At 40.6% G+C, this 20,441-nt stretch overlaps 1 protein-coding gene across 1 annotated transcript in view; it reads left to right on the forward strand.

Moving 5' to 3' along the window:
- Window positions 1-14,367, forward strand: part of itsn1 (intersectin 1 (SH3 domain protein)) — a gene marked incomplete at its 3' end in the record, with an annotated part of 55,313 nt that extends 40,946 nt beyond the window's left edge. The window contains exons 31-45 of the mRNA XM_080016892.1: window positions 7,906-8,027; window positions 8,185-8,291; window positions 8,572-8,673; window positions 8,765-8,846; window positions 9,107-9,205; window positions 9,403-9,486; window positions 9,741-9,824; window positions 10,468-10,599; window positions 10,832-10,912; window positions 11,970-12,091; window positions 12,279-12,361; window positions 13,105-13,188; window positions 13,730-13,794; window positions 13,883-13,991; window positions 14,219-14,367. Of these exons, the coding sequence (XP_079873018.1) occupies window positions 7,906-8,027; window positions 8,185-8,291; window positions 8,572-8,673; window positions 8,765-8,846; window positions 9,107-9,205; window positions 9,403-9,486; window positions 9,741-9,824; window positions 10,468-10,599; window positions 10,832-10,912; window positions 11,970-12,091; window positions 12,279-12,361; window positions 13,105-13,188; window positions 13,730-13,794; window positions 13,883-13,991; window positions 14,219-14,367 (1,505 nt within the window). The remainder of the gene's footprint in view (window positions 1-7,905; window positions 8,028-8,184; window positions 8,292-8,571; window positions 8,674-8,764; window positions 8,847-9,106; window positions 9,206-9,402; window positions 9,487-9,740; window positions 9,825-10,467; window positions 10,600-10,831; window positions 10,913-11,969; window positions 12,092-12,278; window positions 12,362-13,104; window positions 13,189-13,729; window positions 13,795-13,882; window positions 13,992-14,218) is intronic.
- Window positions 14,368-20,441: the final 6,074 nt, after the last annotated feature.

A 20,441-nucleotide genomic window follows, 5' to 3' on the forward strand; every position in this document is an offset into this window, starting at 1 on the left:
GGTTTGGTTGGAAGGTTTCGCCTATGACCTTTCACCTTTATGGGCCTCTTTGATAACTTTCCTGTGTGTGTGCGTGTGCGTGTGTGTGTGTGTGTGTGTGTGTGTGTGTCTGTTTCCTTCTTCCTCTCCTGCATGTGTCCCTTTACGCATGATCCACCATAGAGCTAGAGTCTCTAGAGCGGATCCCTGGGCCATTTCACTGGCAGTCGATACAGACTCAATACAGAGTTCATTTAATACAGAGTCAATTCAATACAGAGTCGATTCAATACAAAGTCAGTACATGGTCAATGCTATACAGAATCAGTACCGAGTCAGTGTCAAGTTACGGACTTCTATGCATTAGTATTGTATACAAATTTCTGAACATTTAGGGTGTAAAATTATAATGATATGATGATATTATTCTCTGCCCAAAGATGCAGAATTGATTGGTGGGTGAGTGGGGCTGATATTAAAGAAACACAATATTTTTTACCCAATTTCTCAATGTCAGTGATTTGACACTGTAGGGATGATCATTGGTGCTTTCATTAAATATTGAATCTAAACAAAAGGCATGACGAGAAATATATACTGTACAACATTTAAGCTGCATCATGATTTTACGACAACCAAACCTCCCAGATTGTCTCTAGTAGGGCTGTCACAATCATGACATCTTAGTTGACGATTAATTGAAATAGTAATAATGACAATTTAACTGTCGTCTTTGCTCATTTTAAGTCACTATCAAAATTTAAGCTTATGATAGTAATAATACATGTCTAGCTATTGCAGAAGAGCTAACTATTAACATTGAACTTTGAAATATGAACAATTGGGTAATCAGTTAATTTGCTTCAACCCAACCAAAGGAAATTCACCTTGTTCACATTGTATTTGTCGCAACATTTCCAAGAATCAAAATTTTCCTTACATTTGGATGGAAATATGCTTCTAGAATTTAGTAATTTCACAAAACTAGTGCAGAGCCCGTTCAAAACATGCCAGTTCCTGAAAGTCACGGCGACTCGCGGTGGAAAAACACCGGGGAAAACACACTCTTTCTCACGGGAAAATACACACCCAAGTCATGCTTTTGGATCAACTCGCGGATCGCTTGTTTGCGAAAGTTTATTAATATTACACGAGTCGAGTGTCCACACCAAACACATGCCTGTATCGAATGGGCCGATTGCTTTCACTTGAAGCCTCACACCCCGCTGGCTTGCTGTTTGCTGCACTGTTCGGAATGCCGTGCCGGTTCAAAAGGGCTGCATTGTGGACGTGAGTGACTCAGTCGCAGAGCCCTGAAGCCCCGCCATCTACTGCACACAGTTCGCTGTCCTGACAGCTCGCTGTTAGCTTGTTTTTGAAAGTTTATTAATTTTACACGTGTCACACATCCAAACTGCACCAAATTCTACACTGCACGTCCTTGGGTCCCCAGCAATACACCCACCAAATGTGAAATAGATTGGATGAACGATTGTTGAGAAAATCGTTGGACATACAGACAGAGATTGGCCAGACAGAGATTCCTTCCTTTATTAGTTAGATGATCGTGATGATCTCAAACGATTGCAACCAGGCAATGATGTAATGATTGTGACAGAACAAGCTATAAGTCATCACTTCCGCCCTAGACGCTCTAGACGTTCTATTTCTATGCTCGGTTAGCCCACACTTCCACACTTCCTGCCTTGCTGCACACTCTGGCCACCTCGCACCTGATTGGTTGTTGTTGTTATTGTTGTTGTTTTGTTTAGTTGTTTTTGTTGATGTTGTTGTTGTCGTCCTCTCTCTAGGATCATATCATTACCCAGAACCCCCCTCTCCTCAAAGCCCTCAAAGAGACCCACTAGGCCACGCCCACTAGGCCACTCAACCAATGGGACAGCAGCAAGAGGTCACATGACCAGGAAATGGCGGCTCTCCACCAGTAGAAGTCAGAGAGGCAGACAGAGACAGACAGACTGTAATGTTAAAGCACGCCGATGACGGAAACAAAGGCCAAAAACTCTGTATCTAAAGCTATGGAGGGAGATTAGTAGTCACTCCTCCTCCATGTGCTTCCCGACTCCTCTCCTCTCTCTTCTGAGACTTTCTTCTCTGTTCCAAAATCTCCTTTTCCTTTGTTTTTGTTTTTTTGGGTCACAGTTTGAACAACCGGGAGGTTCCCACCGTCCCATTCTAGACGAGGCGAGTGGGGTGGGGGAGGAGGAAGAAGAAAGGGAGGAAAAAAATGAATATCAAAAGGGTTTTCAAAGGGAGCAAAAGAGGAGATTGTTATTTAGCTCCTTCTCTGCAGATAGGAGTTGATTTTAAAATGCAGCTGTTTGACTGGAACACTGTATTCACTTCTAATCTCTCTCTCACGAACACACACACACACACACACACACACACACACACACACACACACATTAAGGTGGATAGTGGGTCATTTTGTGGCTTTCTGGGAGATTCCTTCATAGTGTCACAAGCTTAGCCCCTCCCCACTCTCTAACCCCGCTCCCATTGGTTCAGCCACTTCATGCAGCTGTCAGTAAAAGCGCTGACCATGCCCCCTCACTAACCCCTCCATCCGTCCACCCCAACAGCTTCACAGAAAGGCCCACTATCTGCTGAAGGATACATCTCAATTCTAAAGACTCTGTCGTATCCCTCTCCTCGGCTCCGTTGTTCTTGCCTGTTCTCTTCTCTTCTCCTTCTCTGTCCTTCGTTCCTACCAGTAGCGGAGGGCTGGGTTCCAATCCACAGTGCTGCCCCCTGCTTAGTGTAGTGGAAGGGAGCACATAGTTGGAATGAAACCCTGTTGCTGAGGACACACATAAAGCCATTCTGTAATTGCTTACATACCAGCTGGCCAAATACCACACAAACAAACACACACACACACACACACACAATCTTATCAAAGAAAATACTGAGTAAGGTACAGAGGTTTTGAAGCATGCACCTGGGTTTTTTTAATTTTTATTATTTTATTTTTTTAAATGTTTGAATGGATCGCACTCAAACATATGTACACACACATCTAACGCACACACTGATATAGTGATGTTTTTAGCCATAGTCACTTATTATTCTTTTATGTGTATTAACTTTTAATGAATTGTTTTATGTTCTGTCGTTTTTTTATGTTTTGTTTTTTTTGTTTACATGTTTATTATTGTATCTGTTGCTATGATGATGAGATACAGGTGCAGAGCTTGGTGCTGAGATTGGAAAAAGACAGGACAGAGATGTGACGTCACAAAAACTATGAAAATGAAGGGGTTGGAATGATTTACCAAAAGACCCGTTGATTGATGGAGGGGCGGGAGCCCATCTTGTGGTCACAGTTTTACCATAAATTAGTACCACCACATCAAGCCTCAGCAGAAGCATAGATTCTAAAGGTAACTTTTTATTAATGAAACATTATTAAAGCCGTAGTATGCAGTCTGCATACAGTCTGTAAATATTCGCCATAACCTACATAGGGTTAGGGTTGGGGCTAACCCTAACCCAACATATCCTCATTCAAAGCAACTCAAAACAGTAATTACCCTACTTTCGTTTATCCTGAATCTCCAAATCACGTGGTCCAGTGCGTGGCAGTTAGCTGAAGCTAATAGCTCATAGCTCAATACTGAATTTAAAAGATTCTGACACCTCCCAATAATATAAAATAAGAGAAATACCAGAGTTGTCCTTTTAAGTTGGGACATGTCATCTCGGTCTTTTCAAGGGTTTTCAAATCACTGAACGAGTAGGTTTATAATAATTGTCACTAGTACTATTCATGATTTCATGTTTTGTTTTTTTTTTTATCTTGGATATCGTATACTGCTATGTCGTTTTAAAAATCGTTTTAAACCGTTTAAACCAATTGTCCATTTATTTTACTTTTTCCCCAATGTCGAACCAGCACTTTTTAGACCCCTGTATATCTGAACAGACCCTTGATCTGATGCTAAAGCACCGGCAAACCCTCGCTTTTCTGAATTACTCCAACCCAACTGGAAACGCAACTACTTTGCCCTGCTGAAAACAAAACAAAGACGGGGCTGTGACACACATTTAAACACAGGACTGAGTATTTCCGGGGCTGGGCAATGACATGGCTTTTGATTGAAGTGTGGAAAGAAAAAGAAATGCAAGGATGGGGCGATGCCATGATGGACTGAACTGTTACCTGTTAGTTCCGTTATCCCGCTACGATGATTGGTGCTGTTTGCGTCTCTCCCTCGTAGCCCGAACTGGTTTCAGATGATACTCATTTGTTCTCCAACTTTTAAGCATCACCCGATATGCCTCATTCTGGGTGTCCTCAGCTGGGTAGAGGACATTCAGCGGCAAGACAAATACATCACGGACTTTCAGACAAAATATGACACAAACACAACTTCCTTCCATCCTTGGTCATATCTGGCAAGCATTGATTACCACAGTAACCGCTGCCCTTTAGGTATCTGTATCTTTACTGTTTTTCAGACGTGGAAAAGCAGGGTTCAGAAAGTAAAATTCCACTTAGGGATTTTGAGTAAACCATTTGGATTACCTAATTGGCATCTACCCAATGGTCCAACTAATCGCTGCACGGCTGGAGCAAAAACACAACAGGACTTTTACTTTCTGAACCTGGAATTTTCCACCACTGCTGTTCTTCCCCATAGCAACAGATCCAACCCTTTGTATCAATAGACAAAGTATTAAGAGTTTTATTGCTATATCAGTTTTGTATTTTTTGTTTTTGTCTTTCCTGACAGCAGTATTCTGATCTTAATGTTTACCCTCAAACACCAAGAATTAATGAAATGATCACTATTGGGCTTTTTATACAACAACTGATAGTTTTTATAATAATAATTATAATAACATTCTCGGGTCACTTTTCCTCTGCAGTGTGTCAGTATTTAGAGTCAGAGGTGGAGCTCTCCACTAGACGTTTTCTGTCCTGGTCCACAACAGCTTTTTCCATGCTACTTTTAATCTGAGTGGTCTACTTTTTGGACCAGGACGTAAGACGGACCAGGCCAGAGCCATTTTGGTGGCGCATTTACTCCCATCGAACGCTATTACACGTCCCCACCACTAAGTATTTTGTTTGAATTAATTTGGGGACAGCAACGTTCGAAGCATCTCCCACTTGAGTTAAGATGGCATGGTGTTGAAAATGTTAAAATATCCTTTAGTATGTCTCCAGTCTGCACTGGTTCCCTCATTCAAGACCAATATAATCTATAATCGAACAATTTGAATGATCAATATCGATGCCTTGCAAGAATGTTAACAGAAGATGATTAGATGGATGGACACAAGCAAAATGTAACCAAACCCACACTTGGTGTAGGTCAACAAATGAATTACATTACATTTAGCAGACGCTTTTATCCAAAGCAACTTACAATTATTCAAACACCAATGGGCCATCAGGATTCAAACACCACAGCCATCAGGAGCAATTAGGCGTCAAGTGTCAAGGACACTACAGCATGCTCGCAGGAGGAGCCTGGGATCGAACCAGCAACCTTCAGATTAATAAACAACCAGCTCTACCTCCTGAGCTACCATCCCCATGAATCCCCCAAATGAGTGAATGAGTGAGTGAGGGAATGGGTGGATGGATGGATGACCACAAGAATAATGGGAAATGAAAGAAAAATATAAAATAATGATGCATACTCGAACAGATAAATGAGTGGAATGTACAGAATGTTAACCCTGTGATCGCTAGCTTCGAGAGTACAGATGTCCTGAGGTTTTTATTGATGGAGATTGGTGGATGGAGCCGAGAATGATTGGTGCTGAAGATTAAACGCTCTGAGACAGAACCGGAGTCCTTTGGCCTGATTACTCTCTCTCAAACACACACACACACATGTAAATTAATCACACATACAGATACAGTGATGTTTGTATCCATAGTCGTTTAATATTTTTTTACATGTATTAACTTTAAATGAACCATCTTATATTATGTCGCTTTTTTAAATGTATATTTTTATTGTTGTTTCTGTTGCTATGGCGATATGGTACCATCAAAAAGTTTGGTGCTGTGATTGAGGAAAAAAGCAGCTGGAAAATCCGGGTTCATAATGTGAATTATCCATTTTGCATCAGCCCAGAGGTCCAATTGAAGGTTGAAACCTGGATCAGTGCATTCTGCACCTGGATTTATCCGCCTCTGGAAAAAGACAGGACGGAGACGTGACTTCACAAATAAACAAGAGTAAAAATCAGTCGACTGGCCCGATTAGTCATACACAGAAATGTACTGGTCACTTTTCACATAAAGTTAGATCTAGCTATCTATATCATTTTATCTGTTGTTCTATCTATATGAACTTTAGGTCATTTTCCCTTTTAAAGTACACCCAACCATACCATAGTTACATATTGAGATCACCCTTGAAAAGAGATATAAACTCAATGGAACTTTCCTGGTTAAATAAAAACATAATAATTCATCTTCTCAAATATACACATTTATTGAGATAAGGTTCTGTGTGTGTGTGTGTGTAAAATGGCTGTCTGTTTTGCAACAACTTCTCGTTTGTTGACCTCAGGTATGTATTATTGTAATTCATATACGTATCATCATCGTGACTCATCGGCCACTTTATTAGGTACACCTTGCTAGTGCCGGGTTGGACCCCCTTTTACCTTCAGAACTGCCTTAATTCTTTGTGGCATAGATTCAACAAGGTGTTGGAAACATTCCTCAGAGATTTTGGTCCATATTGACATGATAGCATCACGCAGTTGCTGCAGATTTGTCGGCTGCACATCCATGATGCCAATGTCCCGTTCCACCACATCCCAAAGGTGCACTATTGGATTGAGATCTGGTGACTGGAGGCCATTGGAGTACAGTGAACTCATTGCCATGTTCAAGAAAGAGAAAGAGATTTGAGCTTTGTGACATGGTGCATTATCCTGCTGGAAGTAGCCATCAGATGATGGGTACACTTTGGTCATAAAGGGATCGACATTGTTAACAACAATACTCAGGTATGCTGTGGCGTTTAAACGATGCTCAATTGGTACTAAGGGGCCCAAAGTGTGCCAAGAAAATATCCCCCACACCATCACCACCAGCCTGAAATGTTGATACAAGGCAGGATGGATCCATGCTTTCATGTTGTTTACGCCAAACTCCGACCCTACCATCTGAATGTCACAGCTGAAATCGAGTCTCATCAGACCAGGCAACGTTATTCCAATCTTTTATTGTCCATTTTTGTTGAGCCTGTGCAAATTGTAGCCTCAGTTTCCTGTTCTCAGCTGACAGGAGTGGCACCCGGTGTGGTCTTCTGCTGCTGTAACCCATCTGCTTCAAGGTTCGACGTGTTGTGCGTTCAGAGATGGTATTCTGCATGCCTTGGTTATAACGAGTGGTTATTTGCGTTACTTTTGCCTTTCTATCGTCTCGAGCCAGTCTGCCCATTCTCCTCTGACCTCTGACATCAACAAGGCATTTTCATCCACACAACTACAGCTCACTGGATATTTTCTCTTTTTCGGACCATTCTCTGTAAACCCTAGAGATGGTTGTGCGTGAAAATCTCAGTAGGTCAGCAGTTTCTGAAATACTTAGCCCAGCCCGTCTGGCCCCAACAACCATGCCACGTTCAAAGTCACTTAAATCCCTTTTCTTCCCCATTCTGATGCTCGGTTTGAACTTCAGCAAGTCATCCTGACCATGTCTACATGCCTAAATACAATGAGTTGCTGCCATGTGATTGGCTGATTAGCTATTTGTGTTAACAAACAATTGAACAGGTGTACCTAATAAAGTTAGGCCTGAGTGTATATATCTCCTTTTGGGATCATTAATGAATTTAAGATATTTATGTGACTGCCAGGTGGTCTGCTTTTTGTTTTGCTTCATGTTTCAGAGGATTTCTAACTGCTGTTGTCATTGGTTTCCAGGGTGTGCTGACCTCCACCTGCTGGACATGTTAAGTCCCATGGAGAGGAAGAGGCAGGGCTACACGCACGAGCTGATTGTCACCGAGGAGAACTACGTCAATGACTTGCAGCTTGTCACCGAGGTACACACACACGGGCAAATGCTTATAGGCGGTTGTTATAGAATAGTTTGCACTGCATTGATTTTGACTTGAATACGTAGTGTGTGTGTGTGTGTGTTTGTGTGTGTGTGTGTGTGTGTGTGTGTGTGTGTGTGTGTGTGTGTGTGTGTATGGACAGGTCTTCCAGAAGCCTCTTCTGGAGTGCGAGTTGTTGACGGAGAAGGAGGTGGCCATGATTTTTGTCAACTGGAAGGAGCTCATCATGTGCAACATCAAGCTGCTCAAGTAAACATATCGAAAATGAAATACTGTGACCCAGTGTACTTCCTTTCTTTATCCAACTTTCTTCCTTTTTTAAACTTTCTTTCTTCCTTCTTTCTCTTCTTTCTTAATTTCCTAAACTTTCTTTCTTCCTTCCTTTCTTTATTTCTTAAACTTTCATTCTTTTTTAAACTTTCATTCTTAAACCTTTTTTTCTTCAACTGTCTTTCTATCTTTCCTCAACTTTCTGTCTTTACAAACTTCCTTTCTTTGGTTCCTTAACTTTCGTTCCTAACCCCCCCAGGGCTCTAAGAGTAAGGAAGAAGATGTCGGGTGACCGGATGCCGGTAAAGATGATCGGCGACATCCTGACCAATCAGCTCCCTCACATGCAGCCCTACATCAGGTTCATCCAGCCGTCAAACAATCTTCACCATTTATTTGCCTATCTTTTAGGTTTTCATGTTCTGAAGTATTCTTCTCCGTTCCGTGTTCAGGTTCTGCTCATGTCAGCTGAACGGCGCCACGCTGATTCAACAAAAAACTGACGACAACCCCGAGTTCAAAGACTTCCTCAAGGTACGTTGCACTAAGGGGAGGAAATTTGGGTACATTAGAATACACATAGTATACTTGAGTTCATAAAATATATTAAACAAAATGAAAATAAGTTAATATACTTTATAGATTTAGAATCACATAAAATAAAAAAAAAATTTAATAAAGCAATGTAGCATATGGTAATGGGAATAGAAATGACAGCACTACATTTATTTATGGCAGTGTTTTTATTCATATTGTACTCTAACCTGTTGTCATGGTCTCTCTCTCTCTACCAGCGGTTGGCCATGGACCCGCGATGTAAAGGAATGCCTCTGTCCAGCTTCCTGCTCAAACCCATGCAGAGAGTCACCCGCTACCCACTCATCATCAAGAATGTACCCACACAAAATTTTGAATGTTTTAATTTGTTTATTTGTGATTAATTTGTTTATAAAGTGATTTATAAGCTAAAAAATGTGTTGACTTAGATGTGATAAATTGTTCCTTAGTTGATGATAAACACTACATTTATTTTTTGGTCTTTCTTTCTTAAACTTTTCATTCATACCTCTGCTCGCCCTCTCTCTGGTAGATCTTGGAGAACACTCCTGAGTCTCATCCAGATCACAGTCACCTGAAAGCTGCTCTGGAGAAAGCGGAGGAACTCTGCTCACAGGTGCACACATAGACACACACATGCATGCATGTACAAATGCACACAGCTGTCATACTTATTTGGACTTAAATATGTTGATAAAAGTATTAAATTATGTATCTCAGATGTTATCCATAGAATTCCTCTTTTTTGTAACTTGCCAGTGTCCGTCTGTCGGTGTGTGTGTGTGTGGGTGTGTGTGTGTGTGTGTGTGTGTGTGTGTGTGTGTGTGTGTGTGTGTGTGTGTGTGTGTGTGTGTGTGTGTGTTTCTCTAGGTGAATGAGGGCGTACGGGAGAAGGAGAATTCCGACCGACTGGAATGGATTCAGGCTCACGTTCAGTGCGAGGGCCTGTCGGAGGTAACACACACACACACTCTCTCTCTCTAAGCATAGACAGAATACAATTATACATCGTACTTTCCATCGCTGCTTATCCAATGCAACAATCACACACACTTAGTTGACTTGTGGCCCCCTAGTGGTTCTCAAATTAATTGCAGGGGTCAGCTGTAAAAAAAAGAATATACAAGTACTCCTCACTTAACAACTGAGTTCCGTTCCTACAACCAGGTTGTTAAGTAAATTGGTCGATAAACGAGAATCCGTGTTATTTCATCGTATGGGGGCATGGCAATTGCGAACACCAGTGTAGTGAACAAAACCACTTGACTTGACTGACAGACTGCAGGAATGAGACTGAGAACGGTGATGAGATGTGTATGTCGTGTCTATACAGTGTAAATAGTATATAAAGGGTGATGCGCGGTGAGATGCTTGACGCTGAGACCCCACGCACGCCGTGGTATTGTACATTACAGACTGGTCAGAGAGCTGGTCGTAAGTCCGAACGCTCATTAAACAGGTAGGTCTTTGAGTGAGGAGTACCTGTATACAGTATATAGTAGTCTAAAATTTTGGGTTTAAAGATGCTTAAAAATGACATTGACATTCCTTCTTTTTTTCAAGTGTGTGTGTGTTGTTTTATTTTTATTCCTCCCAGCAACTGGTGTTCAACTCGGTGACGAACTGTCTCGGTCCCCGGAAGTTCCTGCATAGCGGGAAGCTGTTCAAAGCCAAGAGTAGCAAAGAGCTCTACGGCTTCCTGTTCAACGACTTCCTGCTGCTCACACAGGTTGAATGTCCCAGAAATTAGACCATGGAAAGATGGAAGATATAATCTAACGATTGCAGTGAAAAGTGGAACTGTTCAAAATATGGGCCATATGACACCACAGTGGTCGTTTAAATTGGCTGTATTTTAGGATAAAAGTGTTTTGGCATCCTAACTTAATAAAATATTAATGATTTATAATTCACATGAAATGAAGTCCTCAGCATGTTAGATTTATCCATCTTTCCCTCAGGTGACCAAACCTCTGGGTTTCTCCAACTCCGACAAGGTCTTCGCCTCCAAAACACACCTACAGTATCGCATGTACAAGACGGTGAGAGGGCACACACACTCACACGCACGCACAGAGATTCTCTTTTGGATTTTAAAGCACTGTCTGAAAAAAAAAATCTCACAAATTTCAGAAATTCCCACATTGAATCCCACTTTGATATGTATAAGATATGTATGATTCCAGACCAAACAAGATTTCAAATAAATGGCATGCATAAAAAAAAGTATTCAGACCTTATATCTGTAATAGAGTTATTTTAGGTAATCTTCTTGTTGTCATTGACTGAGAGCTATGTGCTAGTGTCTTCATGTTTCATGATCTATTGTGTGTGTGTGTGTGTGTGTGTGTGTGTGTGTGTGTGTGTGTGTGTGTGTGTGTGTGTGTGTGTGTGTGTGTGTGTGTGTGTGTGTGTGTAAACACACACACACCACTGGTAGACTGCTAGTGAGAGTGCTAGTGTCTTCATGTTTCATTATATATACATATTGTTTACATGTGTATGTATGTGTATGTATATATACATACACGTGTGTGTTCACACACACCACTGGTAGACAATACAAATGTTCAAATTATCTACCAGTCCTCCCATTAAAGTGTAAATCTGTGAGATTATTTGTTTAAAAAAAAATCCCTTATTTAGATGGCGTACAGCGTTTTGATGTAATTGCCTCATGTATGTGTTCCTTTATCTTCTGCTTTCGTGGTTTGTGGCCAGGTCCACCACATTCCCAGTTCTCAAGCAGTAGAAAGAAGAAAACAATATAATCAAAACAAAGAAAAACAAATCAAGTTCAAGTGAATATTTGTCACAAACATAAAATCAATAAGAAGAAGGGTAACTTAAGAAAAGAAAGTGAGCGTCTTAGAGCGAAGACGGATGGAAAAACAAAAAAATGTTGTAGTGTAATACACCCAACAGACGATCTGATCGATCGCCACTTTAACTTGACTAAAACCTGTTTTTTAACATAAAATATTTATCCTGTGGTATCTTGTCCATCACAATACATTCCTAGTGAAAGACGATATCATCACTTAGATCGTACTTTTTTATACTTTATACTTATATTATATTACGTCCTTTCTGTGGCAGCCCATCTTTCTGAACGAAGTGCTTGTGAAGCTGCCGACGGATCCTTCCGGAGACGAGCCACTCTTCCACATCTCCCACATCGACCGAGTGTACACCATCAGAGCGGAGAGCATCAACGAAAGGTAACAAACAGAACACGCACCCACACTCAGATTTATGGTTACCCGGGCGCACCACACCTCCTCATCATGACGTGTGTGTGTGTGTGTGTGTGTGTGTGTGTGTGTGTGTGTGTGTGTGTGTGTGTGTGTGTGTGTGTGTGTGTGTGTGTGTGTGTGTGTGTGTGTGTGTGTGTGTGTGTGTGTGTAGGACGGCGTGGGTTCAGAAGATCAAGGCGGCATCGGAACTCTTTATCGAGACGGAGAAGAAAAAGCGGGAAAAGGCTTACCTGGGTACCCATCCTTTCATCCCTCCCTCCCTGCGTTCATCCCATTTAAAACCTTATAAATATATACAGTTTTTTTATATATATATATATAGTAACAGGGTTCTTGCTAGTCCTTGAAATGCTTGAATTTTGTTCTCAGAAATCTAAGTACTGGAATACCTATAGCCCCTTTGGTGCTGAAGTGCTTGAAAAGTCATTGGGGAGAAAGTTTTTATTCAAATAGTAACATATTAACATGTTTCCAGAATGGCTTTTACAACATCGATTATTGCAGGGAAATGTAAATTGAATCCAGCATGGTTGGAAATAGAAACTTATAGTAGTAGATGACAATGAGATTAATAATAGAGATATATAGATATCCTAATATAAACAATAGACAATGAGTATAAGGTTATATTATATTTCAATTAATTAATCACATTGAAAATGTATTATTTGTTTTTAAGTCCTTGAAAATAAATTTAAAAAGTATTCTAAAGTCCTTGAATTTCATTTTGTAATGCCAGAAATGGACCCTGTAGTAATATTGAAGTATCCCATTTCAGTCTTTATCCCGTTTCTGTTACTTGTAAGTTTAAGTTATAAAATGGATCAAATATTCTCTCCACTTCTTTTCTCTCTCTCTCTCTCTCTCTCTCTCTCTCTCTCTCTCTCTCTCTCTCTCTCTCTCTCTCTCTCTCTCTCTCTCTCTCTCTCTCTCTCTCTCTCTCTCTCTCTCTCTCTCTCTCTCTCTCTCTCTCTCAGTCCGCTCACAGAGGGCGACAGGTATCGGCAGACTGATGGTCAACATTGTGGAAGGAATAGAACTCAAACCATGTCGCTCCCATGGTACACAGACACACACACTCTAACGTATTTAGTTAACTTGTTTTTTGGGGGTATAAATACTCCTTTAAACAATATATAAAAGGGAAATTCTGACATTCTGACATTAATCACATTCCTCCTTCGGGTGAAATTATTTTTTCGTCAAGGCAAATAATTGGACAACTACACGTGTCACATGTTTAACCCCCACAGCTACTCAAAATTAAACATTGCGGGTGAATCAATATAGCCCTGTAGAGTCTAGTTTAAATCCAAAGTAAAGGAGCACTTTGTATTTTTACCGTAAATGATGAAAAGTAAAATTGTACATGACCTCGCCTTACAGATGATCATTATTTACAACACACATTTATACATTCACTAAATAACTACGACAGTAATACCTAAAATGTGACTGGGATGTGCTTAGAGCTTAGTCCAATCTGTTGCTATATGTACGTGGCTCCTTAGCTAAATTAAAAAAGGTTGCTCTTAGAGAACACATGTTTTATGCATAACCCGAAATTAACTTCTGAATTCTGGTGTCTCTTTGTTTTCCCAGGAAAGAGCAATCCATACTGTGAGGTGACCATGGGATCCCAGTGCCATATCACTAAGACATTACAGGTATTTCACAGCATTTGATTTGTTCTTCTTTCCATCTCGTCCCTGTAAAAAAGAGTAAAAGGTGCGTTTACCGTCGCTGCCTCCTCAGGACACGCTGAACCCCAAGTGGAACTCCAATTGTCAGTTCTTCATCAAGGATCTGGAACAGGATGTCCTCTGTGTCACCGTGTTCGAGCGGGACCAGTTCTCACCAGATGGTCAGCAGCACCACGCTTCTTAAAACGGTGGCCCCAGGCGTTAATAAAATAAAATTAGGGTTAACAAAAATAAATCTTCATATCACAAGGATATGAATATTTTACCTTTATGAATATTGGAATTATATTTGAATTTGGGGTTATTTTAAATTTGAAAACAGAAGGGCTTTTTTTCTGTAATTAAAGTCAGAATTATAATTTTTTTTTCCCATTCTGGCTTTTTCCAGACTTCCTGGGCAGGACAGAGATCCGATTGGCTGAGATCAAGAAGGACCAGGGCACCAAGGGACCAATAACAAAGCGGCTGCTGCTCCACGAAGTTCCCACGGGGGAGATCGTCGTCAGGCTGGACCTCCAGCTGTTTGAAGAACCCTAAAACCGGACTGGATCGGACCGGACAAGACCGGGTCTGCAACTATCTACACATGATTTGGACCAGATTTCTGCACTCAGCTGGACTAGAAAAATACTTGACAACTAGACAAATGTCTGGCTTTCTCCTTCTCTGATCCTCTGAAATGGTGCTTTGCATCCATGCCAAAATTTAATACAAAGAATTGCTATGCTCATCCCGAAATAGAAACATTTTGCGGAACAGTAAGTGCCATTCAGTGCGCCCTCTACTGGACAAATGTGTATGTTCTGTTAATTGTTGCCCTAAGTTGGGAAATTTGCCAACGTGTAAATTGAAAACCTTCATTTGTTTTTTCTTTTAACTCTGACTGAGTAACTGTGCAAATTCATGAAAATCTATTTGCCAACAGGAATTTCATGAACTTATATTAATTTAGATTTTTATTTTACCTAATTTTGGTATTTATTTGCTTTCATACGTTGGTCTCAGTTAGTAATAAATAGTCCAATCGCTCAACAAGATAGATTTCCACCCCTATAACCGTGTAAGTAGGTGGATTAATTGCTGCCTAAAAACACTTAAATACCATTTCATTAAGATTAAAATTGTATTTGACTGAAATCCACGTACCTGTGATAGACTGGCGACCTGTCCAGGATGTACCCCGCCTCTCGCCCAATGACAGCTGAGATTGGCTCCAGCCCCCCCGGGACCCCACGAGGATAAGTGGTATAGATAATGGATGGATGGATGGATGGATAAAATCCACATAAAGCTAGACGCCGCTATGTTCCTCACGTTCAAAATTAATCAAACATGTTGAATATGCTTAATCGTGTACAGAGCGGGTACTAGTTGAACTTTTGAATTTAAAGTTACGGAAATGTGTTTAAAATAATAATTAGGAACAATAATGCAGGGAGGGTGGGGCCAAGGACAGCAGCTTTTCAAGACTCGAGCTGAAGTTTTTGTGCTATTTTACATCCAAAAAAAAGCCTCTCTAATTGAGTTACCCTAAGAGGCTGAGCTCATGGACACTGGTTTTAGATAATATAGTGCTGTCTCAACCAGTCATATCAGATCGATCTCTCTCTCTCTCTCTCCCCCCTACTCTCACTTCATCAGCTACATCAGCCACACTCCAGTGACACTCCCACTCCTAAAACCCCGGGCGTGTGTTTGCGTGTGTACACGAGGCTAGACAGGTGAATTAAATGTAGTGTTTATTTATTTATTTTTTTATTCTTAGTTTGACCCAGTCTTGACTTTGATGCCAACCGTCCTTCAGGTACTGAATTTGAGGGTGGAGGACATTTTTTATTTTGTTCTTGTTTTGCCTCTAATCGATCTAGAATAATAATATTGTGGCCAGGCCATTTTGTATGGCTGGGAAAGATGCACACAAGACTACAATTGAATGTGTCGGCATCCTGTTGACCCGTTATCGATAATAATGACAACAATATTATGACGTTGATTAGTGCTTGAGATTTTGACATTTGGGGGACCGGGTGTTGCAGCTCAGATCGAGGTACTGTAGTGATGGATTTATTATGTCACATATCCAAATTATTCTGCTGCCGTACAAGACTGCAGCCACAGAGGGGTTTGGCGTGCGGAGCCAGGCGTGTCATGGTTCACTGCTCTGTTGGGTTCAGCCACAGTAGCCCAGTCTGTCAGTTAGAAAGACAGTTACTGTGGTACTTGCTTTGCTTGCCTCAGTTATAAATACATCTCATTTTTAATTAGCAGAACTGCAGACTAATTTAAAATTGGCTTTCAATAATTGTAATTATTTTCTTATTTAGGTTAGTCGACTGTATCCACTTCCAATGCATAATAATGGTAAACTGCTGTTTAAAAGACTGACTGTTACCATAGTGACTGTGCAATCAAAGTCGAGCAAGACTTTCAACAGAGAGAGCGAATCACAACATTGAAAATAGAGAACATGGTGGCTAGCTTTTGGCTGTGTGCGTGCATACGTACGCGCGAGGGCGCACATGGACTTTTTTTTCGTTTCCCCAAAACAAACAAACAATGAATGATGTTGTCCTATAACACCCACCACCACCACCACCACCACCACCAACTTAGCACTGTAGTACGATTAAACCTCATCAGATTCAAACCTGTTCCTATTGTCTACCTGCCAGTTTGTGTATACTTCTGCTATCTGAGAGTTAATATATGAACACTGGCGATAGAGACAGCCTGCTGTTAATTATCACTGTTTAAGAAGATGTACGTTGTTGTCTTTCAATGTTGAAAATAAACTTAATTTGGACCAAGACAAACTCTCTCAGTGTACGTCTTCTTATTGTTTTCAAGTCACATTTATTTACTGCTGGTGCTGACCCCTGGTGCTGACCTCACCAGGGGTCCTAACCGAGCCATACACTAGGCTCCACTACCTACTGTACTGTATGTAGCATACTGTACCGCATACTGTGTCACTGTTCAGGGTTGTTCGTGATGCCGTATTGCTGCGCCGTACTGTTGTATACTGTGCTGTATTATCCCAAACACTACCTCACTCTATTCACATTCACATGCCACTTTAATTCACATTAATTCACATGCCACTTTAATTGCACATATCTGTACATACATATGCATATTCCCTCTATCTATTCCATTTTATTTCATTTTATTTTTATTGTATTTTATTCTATATATTTTTATCTTATTCTATAAGTATTCAACTTACTGTATTACGTTTTAGGAGTCAGTTAGTTGGTCTATTAGAAAGGAATTCTTTACTTTTATTTCTCTTTTTCCTAGGACATATTGTGTGCTATCACCGGGTGCGTTGCATTACATTTCACTGCATATATGTATGAAAGTATGTATATGTATGTGACAAATAAAAAATCTTGAATCTTGAATCTTTACATAGCACTTAAAAGCTTCTGGAGTTCTGGAATGGCTTTACAGGCCCACATTCTAAAGACATTCTGATGGCACCCTCTAAGCCCTAAGACAAACCCCAAAAAGAGAAAGCACTAAGTAGAAATAGAAGGGACCTCGTCAGGGAACGGTCCGAGGGCCGGTCTCCCCATCGAAATGATATGGGTCCCGTGAATGGGCGTGGCAAAATGGCTGACAATGCCCTCTTTAAAATTTCAAAAAAGCAAACCTATTCACTTTTTAACATGAAAACTCACAAAATTCACATACATACACATTCACATTCATACACATATTTAACATCACTAGTCTCAAAAAAAGGATATTGCCGCTATTACCAAAACCCAACCAGAAGTTGGCCATATTGGATTAAATGTGTACTTTTCGTCACTTTTTGGTCATTTTAATGCTTCGTACTTTCACAAACTCCTCCTAGGCCATTTATCGGATCGACTTCAAACTCGGCGAGTGTCTACAAGACACATTTACGATTAAATGTGTCTTGTAGACACAATTTAAAAGATTTAGTTTTCATCACACGGTATGAGTGTGGCACAGCCTTTAATTTAATTTTGGAAAAATACACTTTTTACGTGATTTTTTTTGTCACTTTTTGGTCATTTTCATGCTCCGTACTTTTGCGGATTTCTCCGATCCGATATATCGGGTCCCGCCGACGCTTGCACTTTGAGGACCTGGTCATCGCTGCTTGCAGCTTTAATTAAGGTCATCTACAGAATGTAGGATGAGGATCCTATTGCTATTGCTCTGTTTATTCTTCTTGTTAGGGTCCTCATCTACAGAATGTAGGATGAGGATCCTATTGTTATTGCTCTGTTTATTAGGGTCCTCATCTACAGAATGGAGGTTGAGAATCCTATTGTTGTTGCTCTGTTTATTCTTCTTCTTCTTGTTCTTCAGCCAAATTGCGTCGGGTTTTGGAGGGCGTTAACAAACTCGAAAACTCACAAAACTTTGCACATATGTTAGTCCCGTTCCCCCATCTGTATTATATAGGCCCCGTGCATGGGCATAGCAAAATGGCCGACCACGCCCTCTTAAAATTTCAAAAAATCAAACTTATTCACTTTTTACTACGAAAACTCACAACATTTGGTATGCTTACGTAATATCACTAGACTTAAAAAAATATGGTATTGCAGACATGACCGACACCCAACAGGAAGTCGACCATATTGGATGAAATGTGTAATTTTAGTCACTTTTCGTCATTTTTCGTGCTTTGTACTTTCGCAAATTCCTTCTAGGTCATTTATCGATCGACTTCAAACCCGGTGAGTGTCTCCAAGACACATTTACGATTAAAAGTAATTTAAAAAATTGGTTTTCGTTACACGGTGTAGGGGTGGCACAGCCTTGAATTTCATGTTAGAAAAGCCACTGTTTAACTGACTTTTTGTCACTTTTTGGTCATTTTCATGCTCCATACTTCCGCAGACTCCTCCAATTCAATTTATTGGGTCCCACTGACACTTGCACTTTGAGGACCCGGTCATCGCTGCTTAAAGCTTTAATTATTATTATTATTATTATTATCATTATTTTTATTATTATTATTATTATTTGTATTATCTTAACAAATGTATTAATTTAAAAAAAGACAATAAACGTATGTTTGGTGTAAAAAAAAGGACAACCCGGCTGGGGGCCCTAGGTGCTTTCAATTTTGGCCTCTGGAATAAAGCATAGATTTGACGTTGTTCCCTAGATGGCGGTGTTTGCCAACAACACTGTCATTGACGCTAATGACGGCGACCACAAAACGTATGATATAAGGGAATTTACATTTACATTTACATTTAGTCATTTAGCAGACGCTTTTATCCAAAGCGACTTACAAGGGAGAATAACATTCAAGCTACATTGCGACAGAGATTAGTGTAACAACAACATTCGTGTAACAATAAATACTGCAAGGTTTATTTGGGTTTATTTGGGTGAGAAAGTGTGTTGTAACTATCATCCTGGGAAATACTTAGACCTACTGCAGAGCTATACAATCCATTTATCACACGCCTTATTATATATAAAAAAAAAACATTAAATTAATTAATGAGAGAATACAATTGTATTAATTTTACAATTACAATTATTATTTTTACAATTTAAAGCAAGGTACGTTTTTGGCCAAATACTCACAACCCTTTTGCATCTCGAGGACTCTGAATTTCACACGCACTAGACCCTCTTTGATGTGAAAATCATATTTTAGGTATGATTTAGTGTCTCTAATATAGATAGAGGGACAACAGTGACATTAAGATCAAAACAGCCATTACTGTATTTTCATTATTATTATAATTTTTCTTTAATTATTCCCGTTATATTTCCGCTATTATTTTTTTTTTTTTTTACATGTTTCATTATTTTCATTATCTAACTATTAATCATCTTAGCCGGAGACCCCGTGGAACGTCTCGAAGTACCGGGGGAGGTCCGCGGACCCAGGTTGAGGTACGTGTTGTTTTGCAGAGGATGAGGTGATTAAAGGCTCCGTCACGATTCTCTTTCTCTCCTCCATCGTTAGGACGCTTCTCGGATTTCAACTGTCTCCTTTTACGCTTCCACCCCGGAGCTGCTGGAGGGGGCAGGAGTGGGGGGGTAGGGAAAAGTGGAGGAGAGGGTGGAGGGGAAAAGAAAGGGGATAGCGGGGGAGGGAAGAGAGGGAGAGGAACAGGGGGAGAGAGGGAGTGGAAAAAGGGGGAGAGGGGGTGAAAAAGGAATATGAGAGAGAGGGAGAGGAAAATGGGGAGGAAGGGGGGGAGAGATGGGAAGAAAGGGAGGAGAGAGGTAGAGGAAAAATGAAAAGGAGGGGGAGGGGAGAGAGGGGGAGATGGGGAGGAAAAAAGAACATGGTAGAGAGGGAGAGGAAAAGGGAAATGGGAGAGAGGTGGAGGAAAAGGAAAAGTAAAAAAAGGTCAAACTGAGTGGGAAGGACTCGGAGAGACACCTCCATCACCCCACCCTGTTGCTGTTGCACCAGGTTGTTCAACTTCTTTTATTTTTTTGTATTTTAATGAAGGATCCGGAACCGGGAAACCCCGACGCTGTGGGCGGTGCCGCGCGTCCTCTCGCCGCGGCGGAATAAACCCAATAAAGAGGAGACGTTTGGGTGAAGTTTCGGACGGAGGCGAACACCCGTTGAGGATCAATTTTACAAGTCG

This window comes from Zeus faber (assembly GCF_960531495.2).
Source record: "Zeus faber genome assembly, chromosome: 16".
Lineage (NCBI taxonomy): Eukaryota > Metazoa > Chordata > Actinopteri > Zeiformes > Zeidae > Zeus > Zeus faber.